Source organism: Gnatocerus cornutus, chromosome 9 (assembly GCF_029298725.1).
Source record: "Gnatocerus cornutus isolate USDA-ARS CGAHR chromosome 9, icGnaCorn1.1, whole genome shotgun sequence".
NCBI classification, from domain to species: Eukaryota; Metazoa; Arthropoda; class Insecta; order Coleoptera; family Tenebrionidae; genus Gnatocerus; species Gnatocerus cornutus.
The window spans coordinates 10,739,571-10,751,705 of NC_142241.1; the positions used below are offsets into that span (position 1 = coordinate 10,739,571).

At 36.8% G+C, this 12,135-nt stretch overlaps 1 protein-coding gene across 2 annotated transcripts in view; it reads right to left on the reverse strand.

Moving 5' to 3' along the window:
• Positions 1-1,724: 1,724 nt before the first annotated feature.
• The window catches only part of grn (GATA binding protein grain), a 42,279-nt gene continuing 31,868 nt past the window's right edge, over positions 1,725-12,135 (reverse strand). For both annotated transcript variants that reach the window (XM_088045164.1, XM_088045163.1), the window contains exons 5-7: positions 8,702-8,836; positions 2,634-3,011; positions 1,725-2,571 (exon numbers count right to left, since the gene is read on the reverse strand). In XM_088045164.1, coding sequence (XP_087901290.1) covers positions 2,545-2,571; positions 2,634-3,011; positions 8,702-8,836 — 540 coding nt within the window. In that variant the 3' untranslated portion in view covers positions 1,725-2,544. The remainder of the gene's footprint in view (positions 2,572-2,633; positions 3,012-8,701; positions 8,837-12,135) is intronic.

Consider the following 12,135-nt stretch of genomic DNA (forward strand, 5'->3'; position numbering starts at 1 on the left):
TTTTAGTAAGTTGTATTAGAGTCCAAGAAATAATATAAAAACAGAATGTGCAGTCGTTGTTTGCTTTACCGTAATTAATTACTCCAAGCCTTCACTTTACAGTTTAACTTTCGTTCTACTGTAGGAAAAGATTTGCACCTCCTTATCTCTTAAACGATTCGTTTCATCTCCGAGAATTTTAAAATTCATACCCTAGACTCCAGAAATGTTAATTTTAAACAGAGGATAATCGTCGTTCCTCCTCTTGTCCAAACACACAACATTATAATCATCAGCAACCGATCTTACGATAATATCTCATTTGTAATTTGTCATGGTTACCTTTTAACTTTACATCATTATTATGTATATCTATGTAGTGTATTTATATTATCTATTAACAAAGCAAAATCATACGGTTCAAATAAAGTTAAGATCGTAGGTGATGAGCTGTGAAACTATTAAATTTTAATTAGAAGCGAGATTATAGAGCTTACAAAAAACCTGAAAGGTTATTTGCTTATTCATTCTCAACTTCCGCCTTATTAAAGCCCGTAATAGCCGATCGTATCTAAATTTTATTGAAAAAAGGTTTAGAATATGATAATTTCGGACAACTGTCAGTTTCTGATATTTGTAAAGCAAGTTCAAGAAGTTGAACATAATGACATGTAATTATTTTTTTTCGATATCACTAATTTGTGTTTATTTCTCCTGATAATAACACAGTTTATAGCGAGGTAATAATCATGATTACTATAGCTCCACTGTTGTCTTTTCCAGACTATAAATCTAAATTTTTCGTGCAGTTCGTTTCAATTTCCTGAACAGCTTTCGAAAATCCCTGAATCAATTTCTCTTTAAATCCTGCAGAATCATTGAGGTGCGATGTCCGGCGTGTCCAGTGTCGCCCATGTATCGTCCTTAATGCACCCAGTTTTTCAGTTCAGTGAACAGTGTTATCCACGTCTTGAGCGAAATCCACGAATTTACCTTCTAGTAATTGAGCAATGAAAGAAATTTTCGATTAGACTCGCCGATTACGAATTACACACCCGAGTGATGAATCAATACTAGTTGAGGGATAAAATAAATACGTCAATAGCTTTTAAATTAATTTATTTTAAGTTATTCGAGCATCTGATCGCGGCCACCTGCCCAACACCGGGCCACTTCTTGGCTACTAAACTTGTGCAATTTCGTAGCTTTCGGTTAAATATTGACTTTATGCAACGACTATTATTAAAATATGCACTCGGCATCCGCTCATAAATATGGAAAAATCCCGACGAAATAAAACAAAATGCGCTTTGTTAAGGTTTAATAGGGTCACCGGCCGGTACCTTAGCTGGTGTCTTTGTCCCATCGGCGATGATTGGAACGTTGCGTTTATCACATTTTAAATAATTATGGACGTGCAGGGAAAAAGCACGATGCAAATTATACATTATTCCGTTTCCGCGTCTCTTATCAGATCCCGCGCTTCCACTTTCAATTTCAAGGATTTTTCCAACGAGCTTAATGAACGAATTTAATAAAATTCACCCTGGAAATGTTTTATTTATTTCCCAGTTATGGACATGTGCCCAAAAAAGGTGGTGGCCGAGCGAAGATCATCCCTGTTTTTGCTTCCACAGTCCGGTATTCTCAATCATGTTTTTATTTATCATCGCAAAACGTGCCGTGTTTTTCAAACGGTTCGTCCAATTTTTTAATTTTAGGGGTGTGGGAAAAAAACACTTGGATATGGTTTGAATATTTTATATATCACACAAAGAGCATATACATACATCGAATTTTATTTACACTTTTTTGAAAATTTTAATTATGCTATTTTACTTAAATTACAAATCGAAAAATCGATTCAAATATCAACACAGCGTCTAAATGAAACGCCGCATTGTAACATGGCTTTGGAAGCACCCTGTATAAAATCACCCCAAAATGTAAAACTTAATACGAATTTGTACTGTCAATTGAAAGTAATATTAAAAATAAGCTGATTTAAGTCCGACTGGATTGTATACAGGGTGCGGGTGTTTAACCTAGATTTAATAAAAATGCTTATGCACATGAATAATTTAAAAACTGTCATTAATTGTAATAAAATTGGTCGGCTTTCATACAACTCATAAAATGTTTTGTTGTTTATTTACATTATTTGCAGTCTATATAACCTGGTCCGAAGCGGTCTGATTTGAACGCAAGCGTGACTTTCGGACCAGCATATATCTCTTTCGTTCACACATATAAATACTTTATAATAACGTGAGGATTGCACATGTCTTTAAAATTTGTTCTATGTACATCACTTGTATTAAAAATGCCTTAAAACAAACTAACATCTATATACAATACATTACAAACGCTTTCATCTTTGTACTTAATTATACATACAAACTGGTCACGAAATCACCCAACGAATTTACAAAAAAACCTAAATAAAATGTACATAATGACAGATGACCAGTTTTTCTTATGATCACGTTCAATTAATTAAATCCTTAACGTTAATATCTACAATTCTTACATTAAATTCCTTGTTTTTCTGGCTACTCCATTTTATCACGTGTACTCCGACCGCCAACTAGTCTGAAAACAAAGAGAACCCAACGTTAAATCTCGAATGAATGTAACCACTTTTTCACACTTACCATCCCATTTGATGCCAATCCCAATCCTGCCGCACTCAGCGAACTCATGTGATGATGGTACGAAGCCGTTGGAGGTGGTGCTGGGGGCGGCGGACCCGAAACGAACCCTTGAGGGTGCGTACTGTGTTGGTACCAATGGCTCATGGCGTGGTGTGGATGCAAAGCAGCGTTCAAATGCGGATGACCGCCGCCCATGCCGCCACCAAAACCGCCGCCGCCGAAGCCGCCTTTACCACTATCCAGAGGTTTCATCATGTCGCCCATCATTCCTCCCAGCGATAGACACGAACCACCGCTCTTCTTCTTTTTACTTTTTGACGACAATTTTCGGTTTCTTGTCTGGATGCCTTCCTTCTTCATCGTTAATGGTCGGTTAACCTGAAACAAAGAATAAAAGATAATTTAAAAAGTGCCCGCTACTGGAATAGAGATTTATGGATGTGGAGCACGGTACTGATTTGAGGCGAAGCGCAGGGCCGGATTAAACTAAAAAAAACGAGTGCAATTTGAGTCGCGTTGCAGCGTTTAGTGGGTGAAGGTTAATTTGCTTGGCGACGCTTCTGTGGGTGTCGTGTGTGTTTTGAATGTCGTAATAATTTTCACTGAGGCCGTTTGGTTTGGGGCGCGGAATTTCCCACTCCGACACTGTAGGAGGGTCCCGAAATCGGTCAATTAAACACGTACGTTTTCGGGGCGCTCCGGGCAGAACTTGTGAGCTATTTCCAATTAGTATAAATCAAAACCTTCACTGAGTTGCGGTAATAGGAACATGGGATTTTAACCTGGGCTACCGTTCTTGGCCATTCATCACCAAAAAATAATTGATACTTTCGAAGAAGTGCAACATAACAATTCGTTTTATTGCAGGCCGCTCCGGGACGCAATGACCCGGAACTTTCCGGCGGAAGCGGTCTGATTCCGGTCAGCAGCACCGTCAGCGTTGTTGAAGCCCTCTTCTTAAGATTCTCAGCCCGATAACAGCGATCCGATCGAGTTTAATTAGGTTGGCGTTTTAAGATCTGACGTCAAGTCACGATCTAATTTCACAATTCATGTTCTTTGTGTGTATAATGTTGGCGATTTTTGTAAAATCCGGCAAAACTAGACTATTATCTGGACATTTGATCTTGATGTTCCCTCTGTCATTAAACTATCCGACGGACCGAGATGACAACATGTCTTGAATTGCTCCCGAAATGATACTTTATCCTTACAATAGGGGCGGAATCCTGGGGTGTTTGTCCGGGATATACTTACTACTTGCTCGACTATTGATACTGTAGCGGCATGTCCCCTTGAGATAATGGTAATCTATTTTGCTTGAAACGTTTCTATTGTCGCGACGCTTGTATCCAGGAAATTGCTCTGTATTGTGTCATGACTTTGTCTACCTACGCCGGTTTCTTTTGATTTGGTACTTCGCATTTGAGCACCCATCTGCTCATTGCACCTCCAATTCGTACCGTTAATTATCAAGACGATGTTTCAAATTTACATTCAAACTGGTTTCTTTTTGTTACCAGTTTGGAGCAACTGTATAAGGAATAAAATCAATCTAGTTTACTCATGATTTATTATCTGAAATCAGCTTTCTGTTCTGTCCTTTAAGAAAATATTGTTTAATATTTGTCAATTATTTTTGTCCACTTTCACGGACGAAAGTTATTGCTTGTTTATTCTAGCCTAGGGTCCATGTTTTATTTCGGGTTTTAATTGAACAATGAAAGGAACTCAGCCGAAATTTGCATTGTCCTGTTTGGACAAGTGATTTAGAAAGTGAGCAAATAGTTTTTTGCTTGGTACGACCTTTTGGCCTGTGCCAATTTGCCTTTATGGTCATTGTCATTACAAGCCTGTGATGTAAATCCTCTTGTAAACCGGCAGCAGCGGTCTGGCAATTTGTGCCGTTTCTGTATATATTTTAATACATGTTAACCATCTCTTGAATAACAAATGCAGTGGGCACACGTAACCTGAATTTGCTCTCTTTCCCTGTCACTCCTTCAACACAACAAACACATCCGCATACCGTAATCGTAATTTCGTCCCATTTCCATCATCATCATCTCCTATTCGTATATCCTTCGCTAATGCACATCAGAAACAGTTTTACCATTTGCATATTAAAAGTCAGTCCATGTTCGTCGAAGCCTCGAGTCATTCAACCGCAAGCGCAAAAATCCTGAATTATTCTTATATTATTCACAATATTCGACCGCCAAGTCAATGATGTTACAAACCATGCGAGTACGTGACAAGAGGATGTCCTGGCGGCGACAATAGAAAGAAACCTTTTTATGAGGAATTGCAACAGTCCACTGACCGCAGCATGTGAATATGTGATTAGTGTGTCGCAATGTGCGTCTCTCGAAAATTTCTTTCCCTAATTGAACTATTTTGCCGACTGCTGCACGAGCTCTAATTTGTCCGGCGGGGAATGCGGCTGGAGGTGGATCTTTGTACACTCTCATCACATAGAGCAAATTTAATTGCAATAACTCCAAGTCCGCTCCGGGTGTTTATCTGGACGTGGCGCGCATTGTAATGGAAACCACGAAGGTGACGACGAAGGTGATGCTATTGTTACAAAGTTCATGAGCGGATTCCGCAAATTTGGGACTCAGGATTGAGTCACGGGTTTTTGAAAAATGTGTCCTTGGTCCATTTCGCTCCGGTCCAATTCCGGATGTGCTCGCACCAGGCGACATGATAAATATGAGCAGAGGCCGGGGCACCACACCCGCATAAATCATGAGAACCATTAAATAATACGTGATCGTTTGGTAGCTCAAGGTAGTTGACAGATACCATGGTTATCTAACGTACACTCCGCAGGTGATCGGCTACTATATTAATAATAAGTTGCGTGGTGGTAAAAATAACGACTTGTCTATTTCCAGCGTGAGTTTATTAGACCGAATGTACCCAACAGAAGCCAGACTATCTTCGCTTTAGATTTTTAGATAATCAGCTTGAAAGATCTAAACTAAATTACAGAGATATACTACACTTGTGCGCTCGTCAATGTCGTATTCACAGCGTGGGCACCGACGGTTTTTACTGTTACGAATTTCTTGTCATGTCGGGAAATTTCAACATTTTACGTTCGTTTCACTCAATCAGAGATGAATTTCGGGACAAAATGCTCTTTTTTTATGGACCGCTCGTAACCTTTCTGCTTAGATGGATCAGTCAGGAAGCTGTGAAGAGCCTCAGGGCTGATAGCTACTAGATTTTTCACCTTTGAGCAGCTGAGAACCATAATCACATAATCGCGCTTGTTACAGCGAAATTAACGTCAAAAGTAATTGTGCTATATATCCACCAAATACAATAATCATCTCCGAGATATCGACACCAACTCCACGCCCAAAATATCAATTTTAAACAGTTTGAACAAACTTCATTATCATAAACTCCAACTTCTCGATTAATTAGATTACGCAACGAAATCATCTCGTAATGATATGGTAGAGAATCAAACGGAGAAAGCTTGGCCAATTGTAAGAAAAAATCACAGACGAAATCTCGGCTCAATTATACATGAACATTACACATATCGACATGGTCTGGAGATGTTTCGAATAAATCACTGTCAACTTAATTGGCTGAAAACTTGACAAAAGCTTAAATTTGCCTGGGGAAATTAATTGAAATTTTTTTGAGGTTGACATGGAGCTAGGAAAGTTGTCCTCACAATTTTAGATTCGCGGCTGATTAATTTTTGCAAGGCGCCGCGTGGGAGATTTGGTGCGACTTTTTTGGAAAATTTGGCCAAAAGTGAGACTTGTTTTTTAAAATATTTGTTAAATATTTGCGTTCAGATTTGTTTTTCTTTTAGTTTTGCTTAACTACTTGCAAAAACATAAAACTTTATATTACATCGTAGAAAAGGTAATTAAACGAGCTTTTCAACGAACTATAAAAGTCACCGGGTGAGTTAGTTTTTGCCGAGATACTTAGGAAAAACTAATGAAAATTTCAAAAAATAAACTATTTTTAAACACTTTTTGATATTGTTTTGCGTATGACTCCTAAATTGGGCTTTGATTTTTTAATACGTCAGAATAAAAGTTGAGATTTCTGCTTTGTAACGCGGTGTTACTCATTTTAATATCTCTTATCATTTAGAAGTTACATGACAAAGAATAAAAAATTAACTTTCAAAGATTTTGGAAAAATTTGAATTTTAATATCTACAAAATTGTAGTTTTTCAATAAATCTCGTGTTTTTAAATAATATGACAGCTCAAAAATTTCCACCCTTTGATTTTTTGGGCCCCATAAGCCAACCAAATACTCTTGAAGTTTTTTAAAATGTATTGTTCTGCCCTGCGTTAGCATTAAAGTCATTAAAATTATTAAAGCATTAAAGCATTAAAACTTGCTATGTAATTTGTATATCTGTAAGCATTGGTACTGATTCTTTAACTAAATCGTCAAAAAATGGCAAAATAATTTTTTGAAAAACTTCTCAAAGTTTTTGGTCTGTAACTTCTAAATAATAAAAGATAGCACCTCATTTGTCAGAGCGTCAATTAGACAAAATTTCAGTCATTTCATTGAAGCATTACAATAAAAAATCCATGTAACAATTTTTGAATGATACGCAAAATTGCATATAAAAATTACAAAAAAAGAGGTTTTTTTTGGGACATGAGGTCAGTTTTACAAAAATATCAGAAAAAGTACTTACTCTAACGATAAGTTTTATAGGTCATTGGAAAGATGATTAATTTGGCTTTCCAAAACACTGTCGAGCAATGCCATAAGTTTGCAAGTTTTAAAGAACTGAACAAAATAGTTTTTTGTACAGTAGAATCATTTCTTTTTCAAGAATATATGTGAATTCGACCTGATGGTCTGACTTACTTTTGTAGTACATTTTTTTACAAATTTTGTTAATCAGTGTAAAATGTAAGTAAAAAGTCTTTGGGACATTATGAAATGATTATTTGTTTATGCAGGAACTTGAAAAGCTTTCCAAAATTTAAAAATTTTGAATTACCATTGCGAAAATTGTATTAAAACCAGCAATATAATTAAATCAATTTTAAATCAAATTTCACGAAGAATCGTTTTGATCTCTTGAAATTTGTTGATTTGTCTGACGGTTCCGAAGTAAATACAATAAAAGTTGGATGGCGCCCAGAAGTTTGAATTCTCCGTGCAAAAAAATTGAGGGTAAGACCCAATTATTTGTACAAATAATAACAAGTTACAACAGAATGTCACTCTAGAGAGTTCTCGGTAGTTGACAATGTGTCATTTCCATAGATTTTTGAAAAGCCGATGGCCATTGAAGGTAATTAAAACGAACATTAGCCATTAGTTGTCATTAGTACTTTCTAATTAGGAAGGTTATAATACTGTATATATACCTCACATAGATAACAAAACTCTGCGTTGTTGTTAACTATCTAATAAAAATCTCAAGCCTGCAGCCAATGTGGTTCACGCGTCCATCTGCGTTGTGACTACGCAACAGTAATACAAACAGAAATAAATCACTGAAAACCTGAAAAGCGAGTCTTTGCTCCTAATGCCAAAATTAAGAATTGTTTAAATGCGATGTGAAGTCTCCCTTTTTAAAATTCCGTCGGCGTCTTTCGAGCTCCTGCAATCTTCTGGTGTCGATTTCGGATCTATCACGTATCAAGCTTACACTTCCAGTAGGATGACTCTTCTTGATGTTATATCAAGAGATCTGACCCGATCTCTTCAGCTTATTACGACGCGCGCTATTCCCGTAACAAATTGTTATTGTTGTTGGGTAACGACGTTGTTTAAAGTGGGCGTGGGGACTGGTATGATATACTGGCTGGAGACCGGCTTCGGGCATTCAACATACGCGTTCCGTCGCCAGAACATGTCATTATGATCCACAATCGCACTACCATTTATACACGATGGCTTAAAAAAGATTCTTTATAAAAAACGCACCGACATGAATAAAAAAAGTGCTTTTCGCCTCTCAAAGCAAGAATCCAATTCTTGTCCAACGACTCTCATTTGCTCGTTTTTACAATAAAACTTAACACCGGCTCTACCAATGTGGATCTACTTACATTATGCAGTTTGTAGTACAGTCCGCAGGCGTTACAGACGGGTTCTCCATTTTGATTGCGTCTCCAAAGGGTTGTGGTGGTCGTCTTGCAGTTAGCACAACTGGTCCCAGCCCTTCTAGCCGCGCTTTGTAAGCTCTGCAACAAGGAAAAATGATCAAATACCTCGTCAATATCACCACATTTTTCGACTGGAATGTACTGCACTACTACTTGTGTCACCGACGTAAACCTATTGTCAGATTTAATTGGATAGCGATCTCGCTACGATAAGACATCCTCGAGATGTAAGGACGATGTTCGTTTGTGTCGGAGATGCGAATTTCAACTGTGGCGTGTACACGAGGAGGTCGCAATTCTGGGCCGTAATGCCCAGGATTCTGCCCTAATCACAGTCGCCTTTGATTGATTACAAGATAAATAGGTTTGAGTTGAGCAGGGTGGGATTCTTGGTTTACGAGATTAACGGCGGCCGCGACACTATCGCTCACAAAAGAGATTTTTCACTTTGGAAAAATCGAAACATGTTGTTATGCGGATTCTTGGGCGCTACAGACGACTTTTATTGTGTTAGGTCAAAACAAAACAACGCGGATCTCGTTTACACTATTGCATTGTAAGCAGAAAGAATGAATTATTCATAAAAAAGTACTATGAGTTTTACAATGTAATTATTATATTTACATAAAATCAACATTTTTATTTTATGCCTTTCGACTCATCGCAGGAGGAATAACTTCTTTATTGCCGCTGAAACAATAATAAAATCTACTTTCATTGTTTTGTTGTGATCTTCACAAATTTTAACCCATTAACCACCGCTACCAGAAATAACAATTTTTTTTTCATAAATTTTACATATGAGGTTTAGCTTAGATACCTGAGTGATCCTACATAAAAATTTTGAAAAAAAATGTTTGTCTCCTATTTTTGTAAGCTGTCCTATACAGGGTCCGGCAACACTTGACCTAAAATAGTCTTTAATTTTAAAGATAAAATTTTAGAAATTTGCATACGCTCATAGTTGACAGAGCTCTAGAAGCTGACGCAAACATTTGTTTTTTATCACGGTTTGGTTGGCGTTGCGACGCTTAAGAAGTAGAATTTTGAGCAATTTTTGAGTTTTTGCGGAAATATTCGCAAATTCAATTTTTTTTCAACATAACTGTGATACAAATATCTGAGTTTTTATTTTAAATCTAATGCAAATTGTGTTTAAAATTTGCGAAAAAAACGCTGATTTATCAAGTTAGTTTTCAAAATTATGACAGCGCAGTGGCAAACTACGTTTACACCAAAATTTCACAAGTCACTTCATTCTCTTTTATAAAGGTTAATTTTGATTAACACGGGCAAGTTCACAATTGCACCAAGTAAGACTTTTGTTGCAATCTAAAGCGAACCAAAGGATAGATGTCATTTGTGACACAAGATGTTGACAGATGGGTGTAAACGTAGTTCCCAATTTTGACGTAATGGAATTGGAAACTAACTTGATAAAACAGCATTTTTTTCTCAAAGTTTGAAGACAATTTGCATTGAATCTAAAATGACAACAGAGATATTTTTAACACATTTATATTGAAAAAAAATTAAATTAGGGTTTGATATCACAAACCCTCACAATTAACTAAAAATTACATTTTTAAGGCGTCGTGACGCCAAAACTATCAGTGATAAAAAACAAATTTTTGCGTCAGCTTCTAGAGCTTTGTCAACTGTGAGCGTATGCAAATTTTCAAAATTTTATCTTTAAAATTAAAAACGATTTTGGGGGTGGACACAAGTGTTGCCGGACCCTATATAATATAAGACACTGGGTAGATTCATATAGAAACGTTCATTAAATAAAATAGAGGTAATACACTTTACTGACCAATAAACCATGACTCAAAATTTTGATTTCTGAGATGGTTTAACTGAAGAGGACATGGTACTTCCACTAATGGGCGCCTTTTTTTCATCACCCTGTATAAAATTCGTAAATAGGTGATTGTTATCATTATTGTAATAACCGCCCCGGACCACTTTTCATCTTCTAATTTGAATGGAATATTTATCTGGTAACCAGTCGTATTGTTGAATCCATCTCATAAATGGTAAGAATTTTTTTAATACATAATTGGCAGTGGGCGGCTTTTCTTTTTTCTACTAGCTCCAGCCTTAAAGACTTATTTGAGATTGAAAACTTGCTCATTTCATCAAATCGGTGATCATATAAGTACCTCGATTCAACACCAGTTTATCATTTTACAGCAAAAAAAAATAAATATCGTGAAGTGACAAATGCACTGAAAACCGAGGTTTTTCAATTTTCTTTTGCTAAAAACTAAAAAAACTATTTGCTTGAAAAAAAATGTTAATAGAAAGTTAAAACGTAGTAGTTTTTGGTAAAAATTAAAACATACAGAAAGAACAATTGTAAAGTACATTTAAAAAAAAGTAAACTGGCTGTCCTATATATAGGATAATAGGCGGTAATGGGTTAAGTCATTTGTAAAAATCGTTCTTGTTCTCGCAATTTTGCCGGAAGGGCGGCAGTTTCAATGACGGCATTTAGGGCAGAAATTTGCATGTAATTCGCGTAAGTTAGAAAGTGCAGCCGTTGTTGTTGAAATTTAAATTATGAAATTTTGTTTTTTCGTTTAAAGAATTGATCAGTATCCATTAAAGCCTCAGCTCGCGTACCGGAATCGAAAAAAAGGCGAAATTCGTAGCTCGGGGTCGGGGGCCGATATTCCATTAAGGAGAAAACACGTTTGGCATAAATCTCGTTTTAATAAATTAAATTCTCATCGATATTTTCCCATAAGAACAGTACCATGGGCCCCGTAATATATAGGTCCATTTTTTTACTATTTATTTATGTCCGTATATCGGATAAACTCGGGGCGATTTTATTATAAAAAGTCTCACTTTCCACGACGCGCTCTGTAATTATAGTCTGAAATTAATGCGGATCACAATCGAAACAAAGCGATGCGGAGAAACGTGCAGCTATCTCGTTGAAAATAACGGCCGATGCTACGTATCGAAGTTAATAAGTTAACGCCCATCTATTTGAAATTTGATTTACGATTTGTGGCAGGTGAGGGGATCTGACCCTAAACGGGGGGTTGAATTTCACCTGTCTTCTTGTATTGGAATTATATTTTAACTACTTCCGCCGCAGATGTCGCCACGTGCGACCTTTCACTACCACTCGAATTACTCCCGTGGTCCTAATCCCGCAACCACCGGCCAAAATTGCCAATTAATCGTTACTTAACATTCAATCAATCAAACTTTAATACCCCTTACCAACGTCATTATGCACCCATTTGCAATTCGCAAATAATTAAGTAGGTAGAACAAGTGATTTATACGACTTCCTCTCCATATAAGAGACTGTAATTTTCTTAACTAGCCTAAACACCCTCTTTAGTTGCGCAAAACGG